Source organism: Lichenostomus cassidix, chromosome 23, assembly GCF_008360975.1.
Source record: "Lichenostomus cassidix isolate B80296 chromosome 23, HeHo_3.0, whole genome shotgun sequence".
Classification (NCBI taxonomy): domain Eukaryota; kingdom Metazoa; phylum Chordata; class Aves; order Passeriformes; family Meliphagidae; genus Lichenostomus; species Lichenostomus cassidix.
In genome coordinates this window covers 4,153,848-4,180,385 of record NC_139503.1, presented here as the reverse complement: position 1 = coordinate 4,180,385, position 26,538 = coordinate 4,153,848, and the positions used below count along the sequence as shown (strand labels likewise).

Sequence of the window (26,538 nt, the reverse complement as noted above, 5' to 3'; positions counted from 1 at the left end):
CCCAAAAACCTAAACTCTAGCCTGGGATACAAATGAGAGAGATGGTGAACAGCAAGTAATAGAAAGTTTGGGTTTGGTTTTTTAAACTTCCCCCCACCTTTACAAAGCAAGGCATCCTGGAATTGTAGAACAATAAAAAATAAAGATTCCTAGTACCCAGAGGTTTTTACAACACACTAAATAAGTTGTTATAGCTTATAGCAGGCTTGTTCTGCAGTAAAACCTGTCATGTAATTCCCTAGCAGCACATTAGGCCCCTATTAAATTGTGTTTGTGGTGATTTTTCAAGAGGAGCAGACAGGAGAGGGAAGAGAGGAGAAGAAGAAGAACCAAAGCCCCAAAGTACTTACATCCACAGAGCACTCAAAAATGGTGTCATCCAGCAAGACGACTTTGCAGTACATGTTTCTGTGTCTTTTCACTGTTTTTTGGGTAGCTTTCAAATCCTTGTCTGCTTTGGTCTCCGGAGCCTCTGGCTTGGGCTCTGGCTTGGCACCCTCTTCCTTTGCTTCCCCTTCTTCCCTGTCCTCAAGGTCTTTTCCCTCTGGCTCCTGGTCGTCCCTCCTCTCCTCCTGAGCAGGCTGAAATCCCCAATTTAAAGGTGTTAAACAAACAAACAAGCAAACAAACAAAGTATCACATGGAACAAGCCCTGCAGGTCTGGGTCTCACCCAGAATTCACTATCCCACTTTAACCTGCAGTCCAGGACCTGGAGCAGCAGCTGGGGTGACCAAGGCAACTGTATTAATTTTTAAAGCTCTTCCAAATAATTTTCAAGTTTTCATATAATCAAGGATGTAACAAAAAGGAAGTAAGGGTCGATTAGAGATATCAGGGCAGATTACATCATGCACTCTTAGTGTTAAGGACAATATTCTGGATTGGGAAGGCTTTTTCCCTCCCAGTGCTCTCATTGCCACTCTGGTGTAGCTCTTGCTCTAGTGCACCAGCCCTTGGCATGGCAAGGGGGAATTGTCTTAAACTGACACAGGCTAGATGGGATATGGGGAAGAAATCCTTCCCTGTGAGGGTGGGGAGGCCTGGCACAGGCTGACCAGAGCAGCTGTGGCTGCCCCTGGATCCCTGGCAGTGTCCAAGGTCAGGTTGGACAGGGCTTGGAGCAACCCAGGACAGTGGAAGGTGTCCTTGACAATGGCAGGCAGTGGGATGAAATGGACTTTAAGGTCTCTTCCAACCCAACCACTGTGGGATTTTATGGCAGCAGTGGCACTAAAAGGAGGCTCAGGGCTGAGGTTTCGTGGCCATCAGAGCTGACCGAGCAGCTCTCTGCCACCAAAAAGGGAAGGCAGCCTCCACACCACCATTCCTTTGCCTACAGAAGCACTTTGTGAGCCAATTTAATCCACTCAAACAGCAGAGAAGATGCAGTCTGGGGACAGGAGGAGGAAGGAAGCTAGGCTTTTTTTCCCTCTGCCACTTCAGCAGGTTAAACAAGTTCACAGCAGGCTATGACAATGCTGGAAGGGGCTGGATGCAGCAGGAGCAGAGCTGCAGCAGAGGAAGAGCAAAACCTTGTCTGTTCAGCCCATCACATCTCATGAAATCACACCCAGGGCACAACTGCACGGAGGTATTTAAAAACGAAATAATGTCCACAAGCTGCTGACTTCTGTTCCAGCAGAACTGGGACAATCGGGAGCAGGGAATCAGTCAAAGCTCCTAATGCCCATCGGTCAGCATTTATCAAACTGCAGCACCTCGCAAATGCTTTCACAGCAGAAATATCTGCCTAGTGTCACAGTTCAAAAAGCCACTGACGGTGATCTAAAATAAGAACTCAAAAAAAAAAAAAAAAAAGAAAAAAAGGCACAAATGCTTCATCTGAAATGAATGCCTCACGAAGGAAGGCTGGGGTGCAAATTAACATGGGCTAAGGAGCAGCAAATCAGAGATAAACAGGAAGAAATGATGCATTTAAAAACCCAGAATGGTTTGGGTTGGAAGGGACTTTAAAGCCCATCTCACCTTCCACTAGAGCAGCTTTCCCCAAGACCCATTCAACCCGGCCTTCAACATGTCCAAGAATGAGTTCCTCTTGAAAAGACCATTTCTGGGCTGAAATTGCATGAAAATCTCCACCTTTTCCCTATCCTGCTAATCCCAACCCTCAGAGGTACAAAACATGAGCAGAATCATCCCATGGTCTTCACAGGCTCAGAAATTTGGGAAAAGAAAGAAAATGCTGTTACCTACTACCCTCTCCACAACTTTGCAATTTTAAGGAAGTGGATTTACAAATATTGCCTACTGGCAGTGCTTGAATTTGTAAAGTACTGCTCCAAAATTGAGCGGTTTTGGGTATCTGAAGGCACTCTGAACTTAAGGCAGTGGGTAAGAAATCCAGATTTCACCCTGTCTGGCTCCAGCAATACATACAGGGTGATGGGGTTGTAAGAAATTCCCAGCTTAGGAGAAGGGAATTAGGAGAAGGACACCTTTTTCCAGCTCAAGTAATAGCAAAGCTGTAACTACCCAAGGAGGAAGAGAGGGTACTCAGCACCCCCAAATCAATAAGCAGCCACAGCTCAGCAGATGCTCCCCAGGGATGTCTCTGCCTCAATTTCTACTTCAAATTTTTGAACTTTAAATTTTGCATGAAAAACGACCCTGGCTAGAAAAAGCAGACACCAGACAGGTCCCAGGAGCTGGGCTCAGCCCACGTGCCATGCAGAAATCCCTGTCTACATGATGCATAAGCAGAAAATATTTCTATTTGGCAGGCTCAGCACTAGCCCAGACCAAGCAGATGACCCAGTCCTAAAATGCCATGCTTGAGCTCCTTGAAATTGAAGAAACTCTTTCCCAAATCCACATACACTTGCAATCTCCACTTTGGGCCACTGACCTGCCTTGATCCTGCTCACACCAAGGACATTCTGATCACCAGTCCTGGTTTTGAACCCAATGAATGTGAACCCTCTGCATTCTGATATGAATGCATCCCAAGCCTAGGCAGAGCAATGATTCAGCACAGGGCATTTTAAATTCTGCTGTGGAGTGTGAGCCCAATTCCCAGAGGAAGTACTTTGCAGGTCTGATGCAGGGATGGATGCAAGAGTGGGAAGTACACAATGAAACACAGGGAGCTGACAAGAGCCTTTTTGGCATCTCACGACCTTTTCTGGTCAAGCTCACCAGCCTGGGACATGAAGTTTTTATAGTTTTGGCTACAAAGACATTTCAAAGCAGCAGGGAGCACATCCCACAGAATGGGGTGTTTTACCTGTGTTTCTGCACTGCTCAAGGAATGGAGATCCAGGGAAGGGTCGGTTTTGAGCTCAGGCTCAGGAGCTGCAATTGGAGCTTTCACCAGGATGTCTTCATCAGGGCTGGCTCCTAATCCCACATCTTTCTGATCACCTCCTGCCTCTTTAGGAGCATCAGTGTCTTTGTCCTCTTCGGACACCTGAGACTTGGGCCTCCTGAGGAAGGAGGAGAAGAGGCGGGAGAGGCCGCGGCCCTCGGAGGTGCGACGCTCCTTCTTGCTCTGCTCCTCGTGGGTGGGAGTGTCTCCGTTGGAAGCCTTCTGCCTCTGGGGCCTCCCCTCCGGTGTCTGCTGAGCCCCTTCCTCCAGGGAAGCCTCTTGCTTCTGTGTTTCAGCAGCTCCTTCCTCCTCTTTGGCTTGCTGCTGCTCTGAGTTGTCGGCGTCAGCGGCTGGGCTCTTTTCTGTTGTCATGATGATGCTGCAGGAGAGGAGCAGAAGGGCTCAGTGAAGAGGTTTGCAATAGCCACGGTCTGACTGAGCTATTCAAACCAAGCATGAGCACAGACACACCATGTTCACCACTCACACCACCCTGTCACAGAACCAGAGTGGAAGAGACCCACAGGGATCATCAAGTCCAACTCTGAAGTGAATGATCTATAGGAGGATGAAACCCTGGCTGACTCCAGCATACAAAGCCAGCAAGAGCAAAGTCATTCCTTTGCTACAGTTTGCTTTGAAGATGATCTTTAAGGTCCCTAAACCATTCTGGGATTATATGATCTAAACCCACCAAACCACACTGCTGGGGACAGGACCCATCAGTGCTGGTCAACCACATTGTTCTGCACAAGATCAATCCAGTGGAGCTGAGTAGGGTTTGGGATTCATGGGATATTTGTGCTGCACGTTGGAAAAATGTCAAATGAAAAGGTTTCCAAACAACATCCATAATGGAGAGCAGATTTCCTCAGAGCTTGTGCTATTAAGCTGATGCAATGTTTATTTCAACTTTAGCCTGGGCTGTTGACACAAAAAGATAGAAATCACATGAGAAGAATATCTATTTAAGGTATAAAGAGGACCCAAAATAATCATGCTTTAGAGGGGATAGAACTAATCTTTGCTCACCGCATCACATGTATCTGCAGCAATAAATTGCCACTGCTTACACTGGGCAAATAGCATATAATCCAATATGCCTCAATCCCCCAGCCCGAGCCTCAGTGTACAAACATTTGCTCAAAATACACACTTAAAATTAACAAACATTCCAAGATGTCATCCTCCTACATATTATTGCATTCATCAACTTTAATTTAACTCATCCTCATTGCTAAAAGAACCAGAGTGCTTGAAGGAGAAAAGCCCTCCCAGCTCTCCAAAGGAGTTTCTCCTTGTGTTTAAAGCAAGCACTTTGTATTATTCCTAATGCTGTGGTTAAACCAGCATAGTGTCACAGACCTTCCCTGAATTTGTTTCTGCAGCAATGCAAATTTCCTGAGGTTACAAGGCTTTGGTTTGGGGTTTTGGTTGGGTTTTTTCACTTGGACTCAGCCCCACCAGCCAGCCTTGGAGATGAACTGCAGGACTCCTTTCAGCCTGGTCAGCTGCAGAAGCAGAAGACAGAATTACACTCCAGTCACCATCTCCCCTCAGTGAGCTGCTCTGGGTATTTCCAAACCCAATGGAGTGGCAGAGGCCACTGAAACAGCAGCTTCCAACCTGCACTGAGGAAACAGGCACTCAAGCAGAGAACCTGCATGATGGGCACCAGGGATGCTACAAGGCAGAGTGCCCAAACCCAGATGTGACCAGATGTGTCTGCGATCCGTTTGCACATGGCAGCATATTGTCCTTTCAGCTCTAACTTCTGCTCCCCTTCCTCCTGCAATCCCTTGCCACAGATGCTGCTGGCCCCGTTAGCAGCCTGTGGCTCCTACTGCAGAGAACTTCAGCCACCACACAGCCAATTTCTGCTCTCAACAGCTCTCCAAGAACTCCTGCAGATGGCACAAAGCAGTGGAGAGGGCAAGGACTCTGTTCAGCCAAACACCCATCACCCCAAATGCACTGTGCCAACTCCCACAGCAAAGCTCCCACTGCCCCAGCAAGCACAGAATGGCAGGGATGCTCTGCAAGTCTGTCCCACCACAATCACACACCGACAGCCAGCTCCCTGTGGCACCAGCTGCTGCAGCAGCCTGCTTTGTAGTTGCTTCCCACTGTGTTTGTTTTGAATAAATACATTTGTAGGAATCGTTATCAAAACACACAACGTTGGACGCGTCGCTCTTCAAACCAAAAAGGCAGAACTGAGGCTTCAGAGATGCTGGTGGGGAGGGCACAGCTGAGGAGCAGCTCTTATCAGCCACAGGAAGCCCTAGGAACAGCCCACAAAGGAACGTTTCCTCTGGATGTACTTTTCTCTCTTTAAACACCAACAAATTTGGAACGAGACTTGTTGTCTTGTTTACATTTCAAAGCCGCAGTCACGGACCTTTCCCGGCATGGGCAGGTGGGTCTGGCTGGCGATGAGCAAACATCTCCTTGTCTTTCCTCCATCCCCTGGGAGCCAGGCTGCAGCTCAGCCACATCCCCTCGGCAGCGCTGGGGATGAGGAGATGGGCACGTAGAAGCCCTTCCTTTCCCAATAAACATTTCATAGCTGCCAGCACAAATAACTCAGTGGGTGCAGCAAACATCTTGCTGCGAGACCTGAGTGCGCTGCTCCTAGCTGGTTCCCTCCCTTGGAAGTTTTATGCTCAGAAATGGTTTCCCCTACATTTGCTACCAAAAGTGAAGAGATTTGTAAGTAAGCAACATAACTGAGAGGTTGCCCATGGCAAGGGTGTCGAATGAGATGGTCTTTAAACCTTCCAACCCAAGCCAGTCTGCAATTTGGTGATTAAACAAGGAAGAGAAGGACCTTTCCTGCAAGGAGATAGGTGCCAAGTGGTGTTTTGTTTCCACTCCAGCCCACAGCAGAGCAGACAAAGAGTAAGGCTCTCGCTCCACTGCTCTTCAACCCATCCCTTGGAGAAAGCACTGCCCACAGCCAAACCACAAGCAGGTTTTTATTTAAATTAAATTTTTCTTCCCTTGCAATTCCACAAGGCAATTCTGCTGAGCCTGCAGGTGCCTCGGGAGCTCCCTGGAGGCTGAAGGAGGATGCTCTGCTATTGTAGGAGCACTGAAGCCGTGCTGCTCACCTCCTGCTCTGAGCTGCCACATTGTAAATACGTCATTTGGGGGCATTTCTTTGGTAGAGGCTGAAGGTTTGATGTCAGCCAGCCTGTAAAAGGCAGGCTCTTCACAAGTCTGGAGTGGAGAAGGTGTTAAATGCTATGGAAATAAGCAAACCACAACAAGACTCAGATGTGATCCCAGAGAGAGATTTCCAAATAAAAATCTCATCAGAAAAGAGTACAAAGATGTGTTTATATCTAAGCATTTCTAAGTTGAAGAATATCCTCCAGATAAGGTTTTGACAACAGGAAAAAACCTGAAGAGAGTTAAATATTCCCAGAGCAGCAAACAGGCTTTGCCCTGCTGAGGACATCTGCACCATGGGCTAACCTTCCACCAGCAACATCCCCCCTCATCTGAACCAGACCTTCTTTCTGGCCAAGAGCACAGCTGTAGGGAACACACACCTCTGTGGGCTTGGTGTAATTCATACACTCATCCCTCTCTCCTGCATCAAAATCCTTGAAACAAAACATACTTCAAAGGAGCCCAAGTGCTCATTGCTCACCCTGCCCCCAACATATATGGTTAAATCATAAAATCACGGAATGCTTGGCATTGAAGGGACCTTAAACCCATCTCATTCCAACCCTCTGACATGGGCAGGGACACCTTCCACTAGACCAGGCTGCTCAGGATGGCACAGGCTTTAAGATCCCTTCCAACTCAAATCAGTCTGTGATTCTGGGAAAAATCTAACCTATCCCTGTTTCCAAGCCTGGAAAAAAGATTTATGGCTCATGTAATAACTCACTTAATTCCCAGTGGCTTAGTGTTTCAGAGAGAGAAGAGAAAGGACTGTCCATGGGGAAGGCTCAGTTCTTGGAAACACAAACTGTCTTGTAGAGAAACCCAACACCAGATAACGGGTGGGACAAACTGTCTTGACCTTCTTACCCAAAAATGTGTGGCTTCGCCGAACGCTGCTGCTCCAACAAGAGCTGGAGACAATGAGAAGAAATTTCTGCTAAAAATAGGCAAAAATTGAATAGTTTCAGCAACAGTGTGGTGTGTTTTTAAATGCGTTCCTTCCCATTTCATAATGTGTGTGAAAAGCACAGAATTCACCAGGGAAACTATGCAGAATGCTGCTCAAAATAGAAAGCACAGGCTGAAAATTCAGTTTTGTCAAGACCTGGTGCATGTGCAACAAACCTGTGGGTGGGAGAGGAGGAAACTGCAGCTGCCACCAGCACGACTCACTCCACGTGTGTGTTACGTGTCCTACACGTGATTTTTACTACAGCAAAGAAAACATTGGACAGAGCTTAAAGCAACCTCGTCTAGTGGAAGGTGTCTCTGCCCATGGCAGGGGGTGGAATGAGATGGACTTTCAGGTCTCTGCTAATCCAAACCAGTCTGGGATTCTATGACCACAGCAGAGGGCTGTTTGCTTGGGGGCTTCAAACAAAATAAGAAATTCAATGCAATAAAAGAAGCCTCTCAGCGGAAACTGAACCAACTTTAAAATACTCTAAAGACTCAGAACCTTTCAGAATTGATTTAATACATTTTATTAGAGGAGTTATTAGTGCTGAAATTTTATAACCCCTCTTAGAATTAACGTGCATCATCTTTCTCTGCTGGTACTTTGGATCCTGAACAAACAGGATGCTGTCACTCAGCCTGACCCGGAGGGTAACAGGAGACTTCAGGAGCCCCACTGAACAGGGAAAAATAAACCACCCAACACAACACAGATGGCACATTACAACTGCCCGGATTTAATTCTCACCAGACCAGCCCTGGTAATCTACTGCATGTCGGCAGCACTGTGCCCCTCTCCCATCTCCTGCTATCGTACAGCTTTCCTATTTAAATGAGGGCAAAAATAGTAGCTCACCATCTGCTGAAAGCAAATCATTTATGTCAAATTGAAGACTGGGCTTATAAAATGACCTGACTAAATGGAGCAGTAAGTGCATTACAACCAAAGGGAGCTGAAAGCTCCTCCTCTGTATCCTCAAAAATCCTCCTGGATGCTACAGAATTCCTTGCACGGAAATTCACGGGCTTTGCTAATTGGTGAAGTGCTGAAATTTAAATGAAAACATGCTCTTGTCACTGGGGTCTTGTCTGCAGCGATGGGTTTGGAAAGGCTATCCATGTGGGACCTGTTTGGAAAACTCACTTGAACTTGGAGCAGTTGGACCCAGAACAGAGACACAGGGAAGGCATGTGCACCAGGCTGCCACCAAAATCAAGCTGCTCATAGGCTATCCCTCCTCCCACTGCAACACAGTAGATGGCTAAAAAGACTAAGAAAAGCATCAGTTTAATACAAGTGTTGTTTCCTATTTAGTAGCGAGCACTAACTCTTGGGGCTCCTTTCCCCTCTGCAGCAGAGTCCAGTGCAGAAACAACACAGTTTGGTGTCAAACACATGGCACCAGGGTTTCTTGTGCAGAAGAAAGTCTCCAAACCCGCCTCAAGGACATAGGGGCTCAGCCTGGCAAGCAGCAGTCACCCCAAAACCCTCCTTTGCCGAAGGAGCTGGTATCTGGAGGGAGGGAGGGAGCCATCCAAGCCCATCCCCACCCTAGGAGAGCTCAACCCTGCGTGGTGCAGATAACCTCCTGGGGCTGCTCCCTCCAGCAGCCTCCCACGGACACAGGGAGCAGAGAAATCTGTGCAGAGAAAAGCAGCAGGAACGGCGGGAAAGGTGCTTACAAAAGCACCATGAGAGCTGCTCCGTCACAGCGAGGCAATGGCAAGGACAGGCTCCATCCCAGCAGGTCGCTCCATCACAGCCACTCCTGACTCCACACCAAAGGAATACCCGGGGTGGCGATGACAGCACGGCAGAGATGACAATGCCACCGCTACGTGTGACAATGGCTCTCCCCGCAGCAGCCCTCCACTCGCTAAAGCAACAGTTCAACAGAAATAAGCAATAGATCTCCATCAGCTGAACAGGAGGATTTTTGCCATGAATTATTCATAAGGGTTTTTTTTTTTTCCTGCCTCAACACAGATGTGTTTACTTACACTGTGCCTCATTTACACTCAAGGTTTAACATAACAGGGCTCGTATTCTTTCCTCACACTTTCCCAAGCACGGGGGTAAAGCACGTTTTGCTTTTGTCATTCCCTCTTTGGTTGCTTCCAAACCAAAGCTATAATTAGAAGCCAAGAGGGACCTGCACGCTCCTTTGATGCAGAGCTGCCTGCTAGATAAATACCACCCCTGCACACACAAACACACACACACACACAGACACAGAGGCACCTGCCAGGATGAACCGCTGCTGCTCCAAGAGCCAGAAGGATGTTTGATGCTAAAACCTCTGAACAGGCTCCATCATGGACTGCTCCAGCTCACAGACCCCCCTGCATTCTGGGGACATTGCACTGAAGCACTTCATTTGTTACTGCACAGCTGTAATGCAATTTGCATTCACCCAAGTGCCTCGAATACATCTGCCGCACCCTGGTACAACGCCCCAAATTCATTAAAATAACCATAATCGCGCAGTTAGTCGGATGTTATTAGCACACAAGAAATGCACAATATTTGAACTATCTGAGGGAACCACTTACAGGAAGGGCTGGGATGGCTGGAGCCACGCTAGGTTTGCTCTCTGCTGAGCCCTGATGAAAGCTGGCTGAAAAAGCCGGATGAAAACAGCCTCAGCCCTGGCTTTAAGCTAGGTGTACTGCTTCAAAATTGCCACCAAATATCACAGAATGCTAGAATGGTTTGGGTTGGAAGGGACTTGAAAGCTCATCTTACTACACCCCCTGCCATGGGCAGGGACACCTTCCACTATCCCAGGTTACTCCAAGCCCTGTCCAGCCTGGCCTTGGACACTGCCAGGGACCCAGGGGCAGCAACAGCTTCTCTGGGCACCCTGTGCCAGGGCCTCCCCACCCTCCCAGGGAAAAATTTCTCCCCAGTATTCCACCTAACCCTGCCCTCTGCCAGTCTGAGGTCATTCCTCTTTGTTCTCTCACTGTCTGCCTGTGTAAAAAAGTCACTCTCTCTCCTTTTTATAAGCCCCTTTAGGCACTAGAAAGGGCTCTAAGGTCTCCCTGGTGCCTTCTCTTCTCAAGGCTGAACACCCATAACTCTCTCAGCTTGCCAAGGACACTTAAACAAGTTAGCACCACACTACCTTAAGCTGATTTGAAGACCTTTTCTCCTGATAGCAACACTCCAAACATATTTAATTCAGAGGAAACATCATTCTCTCCCACAAGAGCCTGCAGTGAGGGAAACCCCCAGGACATGGTGCCTAACCCAGTGCAACCAGGGTCTGCCCAGGGGCACAGCAAGGTGGTTTTGAGCTGTTTTAATGAGTTTTAAGAAGTTGTACCAGCTGCCAGGCTGAGTTGATTTACCTGGTTTGCTCTCACATGCTCACCGCCACCATCGAGCAGTGAAACAGGGGCAGCAAGGTGACTAAAATTACCTTTACAGTAATTAACAGCCTTAACATTGCACTTTTAAAGATTAATGACCCTTACCTAGGAGTGCAGGAAGGCACTGGCCAGCTGCAGATTATCTCCTAAATTCCTCAATTCTTGGTTTTCTGGCCAGGCCCCTTTTCTGAAGTCTCCTTTCAGGGCTCAGCATCTCACACCACAGCACAGTGACAGACAAGAAATCCCTTCCCACCACAAACCTTGGGCTGTAAACTCCCAGTATCACAGAAAGAACCCAACCTTCAACCATTTGAGAACTCACAAGACTAGGCAGCTTGGTTTTAGAGCCCACTAAGGGCTAATTGAGGTCCCCCAACAAAACCAGCAGAGCCTGCTCCGAGCTGGCTGCAGCTCCCCAAAGCACATGGAAGATGCAAACTGGGATGCTGCTGACCTTGCCTCAAGACTAAGAACAGCAAATCATCTTCTGTGGGCACTGTGCACAGGAGGGAGGTGGGGAGACAGGTCCTCCAGAAAGCACCCCTCTTTTTTTTCTTTTTTTAAATATTGCAGGTGATGATTAATACTAAACTCTGCATCATTCCCAGAAAAAAATCCCATGGGGACGATCCTACTGCACATCTGCCTGTGCCCAAGGAGAGCAGGCAAACATCCAAACCCTGGGTGTAACCATGTTCCCAACACACCTGGTCCACAGGCAACAGGCAGAAAAGAAGTCACTGACCTGTTCTCCCAAATACTCGGAGCAAGGAGTCAGAAGATATTTGTAAAACCTCAAGGCACTGACTCTTCGATTGGGACAAACTCAGTGCCACCAGAGCCCCAAAAGGATGTTGCCTCAAAGAATGCAGCACCAGAGGAGCACTGCATGTCCCAGGCACATGCTTGGACACTTCACACCACCTCCACAGGGATGGTTTTCTCCCCATCTTTCCTGCTCGTGATGCTCAGTGACCACAAAGTCACCTTTGTACCTGGGGTGGTTCCACAAGCTGGAGAGCAAAGGAGAAGATGGTTCCTGGAAAACCAGGGCAGATTTTGCAACGTCTCCCACGCAGAGGATGTTCTCCAGAATCCCTCCAGGGATCCTGCATCACAGGGCAGATAACACCCGCCCAGAATAAAAAAACCAATGGGATATCAGTGCCTGAATTAGTGAGATATCCTCGCAGGCAGCCTCCATCCCATAAAAATGTCATTCTCCTCTTAGCAAGGCTAGAGAGAAGCCCTCAGTGAGCGCAGCTTCCTAATATTTCCATTGCACAATGTTCTTTGTCCCCTATTTGGCACAATTTGGCCTGTATTATGCATGCAATAACACTGCAAGGATGCCTGGAAGTTCTGCCCTGTGTCCAGCACCTCACACACATCTCACTTCTGCTGCTACACAAGATCCCACAGCACTGTCCTGAACAGCCAGAGAGCTGCTGATGGGTGTCAACATGGTGGGAGACACCAGGACACCAAACTAACACAGGGTGACACAACTGTCACCTTCCCAAGGCTCAGCATGGATGAGCCTTCCTCCCATCCCTGCCAGGAACCAAACAGAACGGGAACGTGAAGCAGCAACTAAATATCATCACGTGCAGTCAGCAGTCAGTTATGGGCACACAGCAGAGCAGCTCAGCCCTGTCACCTCCCAGAGCTGCTCCTTTTGGGACCCAACAGACTGCAGTAGAACCCCTCCTGCCCCCCCAGGACTCAGCCTCCAGCCGTTTCCACCAGTCTGCTTTTTCCATCCAGCAGTGAAATCAGGCAGCTTTCGGTTTTAATCCCCTTAATTAGGGGTGTGCAGCAGTCTTCACTCCTTAATTACATCCATTGACACATCTGATGCAACACATTTACAAACAACCATTTTCACTGGAGATGGCTTTGAATCAAAATTGCTGTCATTCCCACGCTGGCAGCGCTGTGTCACCAATGGGGAGAAGACACATCGTGCCGTTCTGGATGCTTTAACAAGACACACAGCTTGGAAATGCTATTTCCATTAAATAATCACCTGTTTCTTTGGCACGATTCAGGTGACTCCAGCGCAGAGAAGCCACTGGCAGTCTGAGGCAGTGGAATGGGAGCGCAGCTCCCGGAAGTTTTCACAGCAAAAAAGTGACTCCTTCAGGCAGTTCTCTCAATACTGACTCACTGGATGAAGGGATGGCATTTGCCTGCCTATCCCAATGATTTTGGTCCATCACCATTCAGTAGCTCAGCTAAAGGCAGACCACAGGATGCTCCATTTCAGCTGCTCAGCTGCCAGGAATCCCTTTGATCCTCTGGGAGAGCAAACACCCAGCAAGCACTTTATCACCCCCACTTCTGCTCCAGAACCAAAATAATGACGCTGACACCTTCTGCCTGCCCACAGAGCCATAGCAGCATTATCCCACAGGGAGCCTGTGCTCACTCCTGCTTTGAATTACTGCCCCAGATCCCATCCTGATACACTAATGGCTCACCAGGACACAGCAGCTGAGCTCCAACCTGCAGCCTGACCTATAAGCAGTAGGAAACAGCGAGCAGGATATTAAACACCATCTTGGGGGAGGGAGAGAATTGATTTAAAGAATGGGATGGAAGATAAGATGGTATTGTGAGGGTTTTTTCACTGAAGGAGACCCAAGTAAGGATCCATGCTGGTCCCCACAGCACCCTCTGCTCAGCTCCAGCATCTGCCCAGGGTCGCTGCAATCATTTGCATGAAGGAAATGTACACAAACATGGCTTTCTTCAGACCGCAGAAAGGAAAAGGAAGTTGTGTTCACCCAGTACTGCAGGGAGGGGTCAGAAATACACTTTGCACCCACATCCAGGGGCTGTTTGCTCATATTTTCGGTTGCCACCCTCCTTTCTGCACTGGTGTGGGAGGGCGTTGTGGGTTGTGATTTCACTGAACAAACAGCAGCACAGCCACGCTCCACCGGCTCTCAAAAGGTATTTTCTACCTCTCCGACACCCACCTTTGCCACCCAGCCCAGCATGGCAGAGTAAGTGCTGAGTATCACACTGGAGCTCCTGGATGGCCCTTGTGCTTCTCAACAAAACCAACATTTTGTTGCACCTTCCCCTCCAGCCACACTTAATCCTGCTGATCCAAACACTGCTCCACCCAGGAGCTCCATGGCCAACATGCACTAAAAGGAACTCTCCCACTCTCCAGTCTGGCTGTACCAATCCTGCTCCTTCTTCCATCCGCCCCGATTCACTCCAACCTTCTCCCCAGTCCCAGGGGCTGCCCAGGACCCTCCTCCCCACCCACTCACACCCTTCCCTCCAATCATCTCCCTTTTCTTCTGCATTTCTGCCACACTGGGAGAAGCTTAATGTCCCCGAGGGCACTAAAGGGATCTTGGGCATGAAGTCAGGTGGGCATGTGCACTGGGGAAACTAGGGCAGCGTTTGGAAGTTGTAAACCAGCTTTCCCCAGTCCCACCAGTGCCAACACAACCTGCCATGGCACAGCCAGGACACTGCTGGCCACCAACCAGCTGAGAAGACAAGAGTAAACAGCTTCCAACTGTTTTAACACTGCAATATTTGAAAATAACTGAAGAGCCAATAAAGACAAAATACTTCCTTCAGTAGGGATAAAGCTTATGCAGAAAACAGCAGCTGGTTTAAATATCCCCCTATTAAAATAAATTGTACCTGGGGCTAGTGGTGCCTTCTGGATAAACTACTGGCCTTGTGTACACAATTTAGCATCTCATTGATACTTCTTTTATGAGTGAGGTCTCAAAATAATCCTTATCCTATTCCAACTGGGTGCTTGTGTGTGTACACACAAACTCCTGACAATATAATGGCGGCAGAAACAACCACATGTTTTTTTTGAGAAGCTTTGCTTATTTTTCCCTTTTTTATATTTAAATCCCAGTTGTGCAATTGCTTCATGCACAGCTGAAGCCTCACTGAGCCCAAGAGTGCTTCATCCAGCTGAAAGCTCCACAGACTCACACAAACTCAGCGTGGCTCAGGTATTTACCAAGTACAAAAGCAACAGCAAATTAAGAATAAACCATATTATTCTCAGTATTTTTGATGCAAAACCAACTGGTCTTGCCCAGCACCAAGGACTAAATGGAGAGCCCCAGCTAAAATTATGCTGCTAAAGGGCTGTGAGTCCCACAGTCGCAATTCCAGACAAGTGAGCCACTCTTTTCACCGTGCTGCTGACAGCAGGAGCCACACAACAATATTGCTGAAACCCACATTCATGCAGCACAAGGGAATAAAATGACACACAAATCCTCTTTTCTGCAGGCTCTGGTGATATCATTGTTCGGGTTAAAACTGCCATGAGGAGACCCTTCAAACGAGGCCAGGGTGAAAGAGTGGAGAGAGCAAAAAGCATCGGTGAGCTCACCCAGGCACCCCAGCCAGGCAGCTCCTGCCAAACCCACTCTTTGGCTCTCCAATAAATATATTCTCAAACCACCTCCTTTGCCCTTCATTCAGGTTCTCTTTCTCTACACACAATCTGAAGGTAAACAGTCGCCTGTTCCTCTGTAAGGGGAAAATAATGAACATACAAACAAGGTCTGAGTGGGTTGAGCTAGATTCGAGGCACCTCCTCGCCGGTGTAAGCCATACGCGGGGCAATATGGAAAATAAAAGTAAAGAAATGTCTCACCAGCTGCAGAAAGCAGGAGCCCTCACAGTAGCAAGAGCTGTGGTTTAAGAATAAAAAGCAAAAACAAGACAGAAACAAATGCAATGAGCTGCTCCCCGGTTAGGACATCGGTGCACAGCCTGAGCTCACTCCAGCTCCCCCGCTAAACACGCTGCAAAAACTTCAGAAGTGAACCACAACTCCACAACAAGAACATTTCATTGTCTTATTCCTAAGCATGAGAGATGCTTAAAAAACACTTGCCTTACCAGGTTGTGTCCCCTGTTCAGCACCCAGGGAAGGAGGAGAAGACCTGCCCTGCCCTGCCCTGCTCCGCACGCTTTGGTTCACTGCCTCGCTTTTGAAGCGCCTGCGTTGAGCACAGAGCTCGCTGGCGTCACTGCCACATGGATTTGCTGTTTCCCAGGCGTTTTACCTGCTGACATTACCACTGCAAGCCTGTTTGTTTTATTTAACCATGCTCCTACTCTTAAGCTACCATCCAATTACTGCTCCCAATTACTCGGCGCTCAAGAGCTGACATTAATTACAGAGTACCCTGCGTACGAAGCTGCTGCCAGCTGAACTGCACGGAGTTGGAGCATCCAAGATCAGTCTCTCCTCTGGGAGAAGAAACAGTGATTCCTCGTCTCAGTGGTGGATTAATAGCCCTGAGCATGAAGGGCAGGTTTGGTGAAACAGCAGGTGAGCATCGAAGCCTCAATGCCCAGATCTCAGCAGCCCCTTGGATCTTCCATGCATCCACAGCAATAAATATCCATTTTTTCCCCTATGGGATTCAACAAAACACAGCAGCAATTCAAGCCTGGGGATGTTAACCCAGAAATCTCCAGGATTAAGGGCACACACCAGTAACAGAACACTATAAACGCCTGTGAGTTTTAAGCACCTTTGAAAGCACTCAAAGCCAGGAGAATGGAGACCCCAAACTCAATGGGAGAAATGCCTGAATACCATGGCCCTTCAAGCACAGGTAACTCTATACCAGGAACTGAGCTGTTCAGGCATTGACACCAGGCCTGGGAGGTTAAGACCCAAAACAATTCCCTGCACAGAGCTCAGGGACACAGGAGCACAGCGTGAGCCTTCGGGAAGGGCACGGAACGCCCCTTTGCCTTCACCCAGTGGCATCTGCAGACAGCAGCAAAACAGGTTATTTTGCAACTCACATTGCTCAGATTTAATAATCCCCCTGGTACGAGACATCCTTCTGTTGGATTTTGAAAAAGATCTCAGAAACTTTGGCCTGTTTTTTTCCTTTCTACAAATAGATCTCTGTTGCACAATGCACTGATGCAGTGTCACTTGCGTGAAACAGCGACATGCCAGAAGGAAACAGCACTTCACCATGATTATCTACTGATTTTGTAATTGAATATTAGATTTTTTTTAATCAAAATGTGTTTCTCTTTGTATGGTGCAGTGCACTTTCAAAGTGTTCACTAACAGAACTGCAGAACTCCGTCTTGATAACAGCAGGGAAGATGAGTCCTAGACAGAATTCTAAATACAGGAGGAAAAGTAAAAAGGTGAGTAATTCTTCTCTGTGCTTCATTTCTGTTCCCAGACCTTGCCAAACACAAGGTTTTGAGAAAAATCCATCTTGTAGCACTGGAGCAGGGAACACCATGGTGGCTTGAACTGCTCACACCAGAGACATACCTGCAGGGGGACACAGAACATGTCCCACATCTGGGATGGTGTCGGTCAAGACTGTGGAGCAGCAGAACATGCCTCCATAACCCACAATATATTTCATATTAAGAGCAGCAATTAAATCAATTAGTGGTCACCCAGCGAGCTGCTACTTTACAGAAGTTCATTTTAAGCAGCAAAACCAACTTCCAGCATGGTTTAAAATAAGAAGGTGCTACACAAGCATACACATGCTCGGGCCATTGGGAAATCAGGAATGGCTGCAAAGCTTCTGCTGCAGGTGGCTTACACCAACACTTCATTAGTACCAGATGGGTGGATCTCAGATTCCAAATGAAACACACACATCTATCTCCATTTACAGTGATTCAACCCAAAAAAAACCCAGTCCCCTGACTAAAATGCAAGTGCCACATCCATTTCTCTCCACAGTAAGTGCAGGTCACATATATGACCACTGCAGAAGCCAGAAGGGACTGTGCTGGGTAGCACACCAGCTAATTACTTGTGCGACAAATTATCAACTTTAAGATCAAATATCTGCACTGCTCCAAGCTGAATTTTTTTCCAATTTGCATTTTTTTTCCAATTTGCATTAAAAATATATATATAATTAACTGCTTGGAGCAGCAAAGACACATTTTTCTTTAAAACACAGCAACAAATTTCAAGCCTATTTCCCAAAGCACCATCAAAGAGCTTATCACTGCCAATACCAAGAGGTCTGGATCATTTTGTGTCTGGGAATTAACCCTTAATTTTAAGCTTTGGCAAAGCCTGGGTATCTCCCAGGTTGTTTTCAAGAAACTTGCCCCATCCTGAGCTCTAGTGACTCATTACCAGACACCTCTGACTTGCAGCACCTGAACTGGCTGCACCCATGGAACACCCTGTGACAAGGCAAAACCACAGTCCATGGGTGGGAAAGCAAGACAAGGAGACTAACTCAGAAAAACACACAAAAATTGTACACTCCCCAGCTGCTGTTTCTTCTGGAGACGTGGAACTGAGCAACTGCTGGGCTTGGCTGACATGGGGATGTTGAAGTGATGCTCAGTGTTGCAGGGTGCAGCAGGTTGCATGTCTGCCCTGTTTTCCTAAATCCCAAATGCTCTTGCTCCAATAGCAACAAAGAGGCTCGTGCTTTTCTCTCTCCACTTGTTTTTTTGTTTCAAAGAAACGTCTCAAAATATTTTCTCAGGGAGTGTTTCTGCTGAAGGGAATTGGGGAAAAACACAGGCAGACACTTGAGGTAGACAGGAACCACCCACTCACAAACTTCCTGTTTCAGAGGTGCACAGTTGCAGCTCCAGTTGATGCTCTCTGCCCCCCCAGTCTAGAAAATTTATTAGAACAATTTTTTTAAGTAAAAAAAACAAATGTTCTTCACCAATCCTATAGTGTTTTTCTAGCTGAAAAGCTGAAATGCTATGTAAATCACAATTGATCAAACCTCAGTTTCAGTATAACTCACCACTCCGTGGTTTTCTGCCACAGTCAGAAGTTTCAGAAGGTTAAACTGTTTCCAAAACAAGCACAATCTATCAACAATTTTTCAGCTGATTTTGTAGTTAATACATCAAAAGAACAGAGTTCTTTGATTCCTTACAATTGTGTTTTCAAAGGCCAGGCAGGAGGTGCTACCTCTGCACAGCAAAACCAGGGCTGAGCGCTTCTCACTTCTGCTCCCACCTCGGGAGTAATTTACAACTGTTTGTGCTGAGAAATCATGAGAAATGGTTAATGTACAACCACCTCCCCCAGCAGCATCAGCCCAGCAAGCAGAGCCAACCTTATAACCAAGTTTGCACCTCGATGAGCTCCATGCACAACTTCCAACTCCCTGAAGCTGAGTGTGATGGACATGTGGGCATGGAGCACTGGCATCTCACCTTCACCTGGGTCTGCAGGGACCCTTATCACTGGCAGAGATGCAGCTGGGCATCTACCTCAACAAAAGGACAAAAAAGTTTAATTCCAGTGTATTTTCACATGCTGTATATAATATAGTGTATCTGCACTCCCAGATCATCAGCCTTTGCTGTGATTAGCACTGTGCAGATCAAACCCACCAGTGCAATAATCAAGCAATGCTCATGCTGGAGAGTCCAGCTCGATTATAGAAAGAAATAAAGCTGCACGAAAAGTGCCACAGTAAAACCTCAAATTTCTCTGTAATTGCAAGCCTCCTTGCTTTGTGAATTCATCCCTCATGTCCATTATCTCCTGCCATTCCTGCCTCCGGAGGCACGCAGACAAGTAACACTAATAGATTCTGTTTCCCCGAGCTCTCCCTCTCGACTCATCAGGCAATGAGGACTTTTTTTTAAATAAAACACATCTTTGCAAAAGGAGTATCGCCATTTGTCATCATCAGGGTAGATGAAGAGAGTCAATCATAATTTTTAAATAAGCCAAGAGCAGCAGTTGCAAAACATGAAGCCACTAACACTGTCCCTGCCACTGCTGGTTTCCCCACCAGCATCCCATGGGTGTTTCCAGGTGGAAGCAGGAGCACCTTAACCAAGAAGGAGAATGTTTTCTGCATTGGTGCCCTAAAACTGAGGGGATGGGAGACACCAGCTACTCACAGCACCTTGCTCCAGAACAAAATAAAATAAAATAAAATAACTTGCTCCAGGGTGTAAGCAGAGGAAAAAAGGTCATTTTTTTGAGATGAACATGCTTGGACACCAACAGTCCCTTGGGTTCTCGTTATCAAGGGGATGAAGCACCCCAAACCTCACTGAAGAGAGGGGCAGAGATGAGGTCCTGCACCAGAATGGGCACAATAGCTGCTCTGACCTCATCAGCCAAGCCCATCTTTATTCCACCATTTCCTGGAGGAGGGAAGGAAAGAGCAGAGACGGGCAGGAGCAAACAAACTCATACTGCCACCCACAAACAAAGGAAGTGTTTTTTTGAAGGCAGCAGCTAGGTAGACAGGATGGAAATAACAGAAGCAGCAGTTACAACAACAACAAGAAAACTCTCCAGGAGTCTGAAGGAACTATGGCACTCACTGGAAGCAATATCAGAGGAACTCAGCACGTGGCCATTTTCCCCCACTATCGCCAGCACACCCTTCCCATGCTGATGCAGTTGCTCCCACTGCAGATAAACCCCCTTCTCCAGGGCCATCCCTACAATACTCATTTTTTCAGAAAGCCCTGAAGAATGAAGCCAGCTCATCTGTGTGAGTAAGTCAGCAAACCCATAGGTCTGTAACACTGCTTTTTTATCATGTTTGAACACCATGGGGGGGCCTGGCTGCACATGAAAATCCACAGAAAAGCAATATATATGTACCCCATATTCCCCTCCCAAAACAGTTTCTCTTTCTAGTTGTTCCCCCTCTGTAAGAAAGTGTGGGGATCCTTAAAGCCTTTTGACTAGAAATAGACATATAAACAGCTGAAAACTCGCATTTTATCTGCACCTGAATTCTTCTCCAGGCCTCAGAAGTTTCCAACTTGTCCTAGATGAGAAAGTTATTCTCACAGCTGGACCAAGCAGCCCACACTGAGTTTATCATGTTGCTATTTCATGTGCTTATTCATCAAGACTCTCACAAGCTTCTCACCACAAACACTCGACTTGAAAGATGTTGGCAGTTGGAGATAAAAAAACAGCGATATCAGCATCGGCCACCAGCACCAATCCCAGGAGGGATGGAGGGACATGGGAGCAGAGCAATTCCTCCTGGTATTTCCCAGGAGGAGGGATGGAGACACCAGGGAAGTGCCTGGTCCTCATCCCACCTGATTTCTCCCTGCTCAAATTGTAATACACACTACTAAGGGTCCTAAAAATGCTGTTTTCTCACATGGAGTGTGACCCCTCCTCCTACAGGCTGTAGGAACTCATCCTCTGCCTTCTGCCCGTGTCAAGGTATGCTCACATGATAAATGGCCTTTTTATTGCCCCTACACACTTACACACACTCGTGCAGGAGAATGAGGGATGCTGCTTAGGTGACTTTTTGGTTTTACTTCACACCAACATCCCCCTGCAAATTTAAACACACAATTTCCATCCTGCCTGTCAATCACTGCCAACCAACAGTTATAAAACAGGTACTTAGGCCAGAAAACCTTGGCCTAACACTGGATTTCAAGATTTTTCAGGCCAAATGAACAGCTGAATTTTCATGTACATGAAGGACAGGAGGACTCCCTTGTCCCAGGAGGATGACAGCTCACCACTGCACTTCTCCAAGGGGCTGCATCCCCAGAGGGTCCCATTGGCTTGTGTCTGATGTCCCTGTCAAGGTGACACTGCCAGGATATGTGTGTTTGCAAACAGGACTAAAAGACTATGAGCCACAGAATCCAGTATTTAAAGGACAGACCAGCAATTTTCGTTTGGGGAATTAAGGGCATTTTTTGTCAGTCTGCAAAATGTCACCCTGAGCTGCCTCTGCACCTACTAAAATTTGCATTTTCCCATAAAGCCCCAGGGCATCCTGCTCTCCTCTGGCCCTCACGTTTAGGGGGGAAATCAGGGATATACATTTAGGTGAGATATCAGGAAAAAGTTGCTCCCCCAGAGGGTGCTGGGCACTGAACAGGCTCCCCAGGGAATGGTCACAGCCTGAGGCTGCCAGAGCTCCAGGAGTGTTTGGACAATGCTCTCAGGCACAGGGTGGGATTGTTGGGGTGTCCTGTGCAGTGCCAGGAGTTGGACTGGATGATCACTGTGTGTCCCTTCCAACTCAGGAGATCCTATAACATTGGTTATAGGGCCCTCTTATCCACTGGGTCAGGAACTGGCAGACAGCATGCAAGGCAGGGCTGCAGGAAGGAAAGTATTTGCTGGCTAGGGCAGCTGAAGCTGGACCTGAAAGATTTTGATCCTTTCATGAACCAGCCCCTGCCCAATGACAAACGACTCCTAAAACTCCCTAGGAATGATCACCAGCTGCATGTTTCTCATTTTCCAAGCACCTGGCTCGAGGCACTGCAGACGGAGGCAGAAACCAGGGCTGGAACATAAAACGTTCCATCACGCTCCATGTCAAAGGGATAAAACCAAACCACCCTTCAAGCTGTCCTACAGCATCCAGACCATCTCATGAGTGAATTGCAAAGACCAGCTCGTGCTTTTGATTCATTTGCACACAGGCATGGCAGATGAATCCGGGCGGGAATTATTAATCCTGTCTTCGGAGCGGAGTTTGAATAGCGGGAAATAAACACAGCCTGGAGCCCTGGACACAATGGGACAGGACTGTCCCCACTAACACCCTGCTCGCTCTCATATTCAGTGATACACAAGCCCTGGGGGTGAAAAGTCCATATGGAATCATGCTCCATAGCCACAGCAGCACGGGAAGGCAAGGAGATACTGTGGGACCAGCAGCAGCACACGCCATCTTCCACCTCCAAGGGTTTGGCTCTCAATTCTGCTATAAACCCGTGTGAGCAGCTTAGTTATTTATTTAACTAAAAGCTTTTAATTATCTCTCTCACACACACACATTCCACGGGGCGGGGAAGGAGCAGAATAATCAGCCTACAACCGGTGACCGGCGGGTTCAAAGGAATTGTGGTTTTCATAGAAATAGCTAACTAGCCCAATTCTTCTCCCACTGCTTTCAAAGTGTGCTCCCATCCCCAGGCTCCAGCCATGCTGTGGTTACAACTCAGGCTGAGCTGATTCCTCGAAGAAGGACTCGATTTTGGCAGAGCAAAGGATTCTCCACAGGTCTGGGCTCCAGGTTTCCTGAGGCAGCCAGAGAGGGTTGGTTATTCCATGGTGTGACCCTGTTTGAAAGCCAGGCTGACATCCCATGGCACTCACCCTCACCAGCAGATGGACTGGGCTGCTCCCCAAAAATGCACGTGGGAGGGAAGCACCCAGTGCTGCGGCCATGGCCAAGCAACCAGACAGCCATGGAGCTCTCTCACCACCTGAGAGGAGAAACACCCCCCTGAGCTGCTCATCTTCCTACATCTTTTAGGCTCTGCATTGAGATCAGGGACATACAAAATTCTCAGTCCCCTCCAAAAGCACCAGAGTTCAACTGCTGTGAGACTTTATAAATTATAAATTACAAAGCACTGCTGTCGACGTTTGCTCTGAGCACAGCAGCTAAAGCAAGCTGGCTGGGGAATTTGTTTAAAAATCCCAGATCAGAAATGCAGCAGGGTCTGGAGGAGCATGCCCTGGAAGAGTATGATTGCTTGAACACACCCCCCAAGCCCACACAATTTCCCTCTCTGTGGAACTGCTTCATTTTAAAAAAGGGAAAAAAAAAGAAAAGGGGAAAGAAAAAAAAAAAAGGAAAAAAAAAGAGAAAGATTAAGTCCATCTACATGATCAACATGGACAAATTAAAAGCATTTGCCTTGAATACACAATGTGAGCGGCATTACACAAGCAAAAATTCACATAAACAAGCGTAAACAACCGACTGAACGTAAAGAAACTAATAATATTAATCTGGATTAAGTACAAGCCATGAACATTCCTACCTAATCCATCTGATGGACAAAGATAAATCCCGGCTATGCCGCATCCTACAGTTCTTTGCAACTTAAGAAACCACAATACTGATCAAACCAGTAGTAGACGAGACATATAAAGGGAAATCTTTACGCATTGCTGCCTGCTTAATCTACACAAGATTACAGCAAAAGCCAAGCACCAAGAAAGCAGAATAATCATTGCAAAAGATCCCCATGCCCAGACTGCAATTTCTACTCCTGATGCAAAGCTTTACATTGAACTTTGCCGGAGAAACACAGGACAGCAACACACACAGCTGAACAACCTGAGTATCTGTCATTCCTCAATGCCCTATGAAAGTTGCACAGAAGTTAGAGGGAAGCCAATAGATCTGCAGTGGAGTTTGAAAGTACAAAAAATAAGGTTTACGATAGGAAATTATTTGTATGCACAGGGCTGCTGCAGGGACCCTCACACTCCCCTATTAAAGCCCTCAGATTCATCAGAGCTTATTCCCAGGAATGTAAAAGCAGCTCCAACAAGTCCAGACACTAACCCAGTGTGGCACACCAGTACAGCCCAGCTCTAGCTCCCCACTGCAGCCCCACAGAGGATGGGAAGCTCCCACTAGGAGCAGGCATCCCTGGCCTGGATAGCTGGGGAGAGCCCAGAGCTCTTCCACCCATCATGGACACAATATCTCCGAGCAGCACTGATTTCTAGGGTTTTTTCCAAGAAAGAGGTGAAATATGGCAGTAAGGGGCTGAAGAGAAACCCATCCTGCAGTGAAACAGGTACTGTCACAGTTCCCCCAAATGAAGAGGCTCTCAGCACATCCCCCTCCTTTGGGAACACAAAGAAAGGTGTTTGAGGAGAAACTCCTAGTCAGATCCTGTGGACACTCAGCCAACACTTCCACCAAACTGCCCCAAGGATGAAGAGCCAGAGGTTCACCTGCTGACCCCAAAACTCCAAGATTCCTTTGAGATGCCAAATAAGTGCTGGTGAAAACCTAGCACACAGCCACTGCTTTCCATCAGACACCCTTCTGCACACACAACTTTATTTCAGCACGTTACATGCCACATTCACAACATCATCATCATGCACCTATCAACGTATCAAAGCACGTGGAGCATCTCAACATCCCTGCAAGCTACCCCAGCAGAGCAACACTTCAGTCTCTACTGAATGAATTTGTAGAAGTGGTTGCTCACTAGATAAGCTGCATCCCCACCAGCCTATATCCCATCCATTCAATATCTGCTCAACAAACAGCAAACGGGGCAGTAGGAGAGACACTTTACCACTTTTCAAAAATCAAAAGCTGTCAAGTGAAAAACACCACAGATGCTCATGCACAGCACGAGGGCACATGGCAGGGAGATACTGGAGCCAGGAGTGGTAGGTTTGGAATATCATTGTCTGAAGCATTTTTAGGCTTTGGGAACACACAGTGTTTGGAAACAGACCAAGAGGAGTCAGGATTGCTGTCTGGCTATGAAATACTTTGCTCCTGATCAGATTTTTTGTTTTAAATTGCAAGAGTGAGATCAGATGAAAACACAGGTAGTTCCTGTTCTCATCGTCTAAAGTGATACAGGAAATAATGAATGCGTTTGTATTAGGAAAAAAAATCATCCTTTTCTCTGTTTCATAAGGCTCTAATTGAGTTTTCAAGGTAAGGAGCACTACGTTTATCCTGATATTTACCTTCTGCAGCAGATTATGTTTGTCCATGGGAATCCTAGAAAATCCTCACCTTCTTTATTAAGGCCATGGCAGCAGGGATATGCAAAGCACCCCACTGCCTTTTAAATCATACCCAATGCCCCAGAAATTGCCCCAGAAGTGAACTGAAGATGCCAGACATTGGCACGATGTAAAATATAAACATCAAGGGTATCAGCATCACTGACATGTGACACACAACCCTTAACAACCACCACAGTGCCACAGGAAACCCTTCAATTCATTAAAAATATGTCTGGAGCAGCCATTAAAGAAGAAAAAAACAACCTACTTTGGATCTCCACAAAGCAACCTCTGAAGCGAAGAGAGCAGCTCCTGGGGCAGCACCACACGATTAGTTAATTGTGAAAGGAATTGCACTCCACAGCATCACAGGAGCAGCAGCAGCCAGGGCAGAGCCACTCTGCATCCCTCATCCAGACCCAGCATATTCTCTGCCCCATGAGACCTCCCAGGGATGATTTTTACATTCACTGTCTCAACTGTGAATAAGAATCACTTATTTAAAGACCATCCCTCCAGATCCACCAACCTAAGGCAAGCAAAATCCAGCATGTTTGGAAAGCCTTAAAATCCTGAATGGAAACAGCAAGGTAAGGCAAAAATGGGGTTTGTGGTACTGATCAGAAATGAGATTTTCATGGAATAGTTTGCATTGGAAGGGACCTATTTTGCTTTGCTTCTCGAGTATCTTAATTAACACACAGAATTATAACTGAAGCAGCACAGCACCTACCCCAGAACCAAAGAAATTTTCTCTTTGCCGCCAAACATGCAATTCTTGAAGAACCATTTACACAGCCAGAGGAGAGCAGGGGAGAGCTGCCAGACCCTGCCCAAAAACCAGCACACAACGGGTGAACAAGTTCCTTTTACCCAAGAAACACGGAAGCGAGGACTCGGGACACTTGCAGCTGTGGCACTCAAGAGGTGGTCGAGGTAGATTTTAACTCATTCTAGACCCTCTGGAGTCATTTTCATTACAAATGGTGCCTCGCTGGAGATAGGAAATAAAAATACGCCTTCGTGGAAAATCCAGTTAGCTGAAGAGCGTCACTTCCCAGTGGGCCGAGGTGTTTTCCTAAGCTAGAATTCAGAGGAAAGCAGGATGCACGGACAGGACAGAGCCCTTGCCCAACTGATGCGAGATCACAGCACCCACATTTGTCCCAGGAATGGGTG

At 47.3% G+C, this 26,538-nt stretch overlaps 1 protein-coding gene across 18 annotated transcripts in view; it reads right to left on the bottom strand.

Annotated features, from left to right (window-relative positions):
- Positions 1-26,538, bottom strand: part of EPB41 (erythrocyte membrane protein band 4.1) — an 84,478-nt gene that overhangs the window by 46,676 nt on the left and 11,264 nt on the right. For all 18 annotated transcript variants that reach the window (XM_085081040.1, XM_085081058.1, XM_085081039.1 and 15 more), the window contains exons 2-3: positions 3,246-3,705; positions 351-581 (exon numbers count right to left, since the gene is read on the bottom strand). In XM_085081040.1, coding sequence (XP_084937166.1) covers positions 351-581; positions 3,246-3,698 — 684 coding nt within the window. In that variant the 5' untranslated portion in view covers positions 3,699-3,705. The remainder of the gene's footprint in view (positions 1-350; positions 582-3,245; positions 3,706-26,538) is intronic.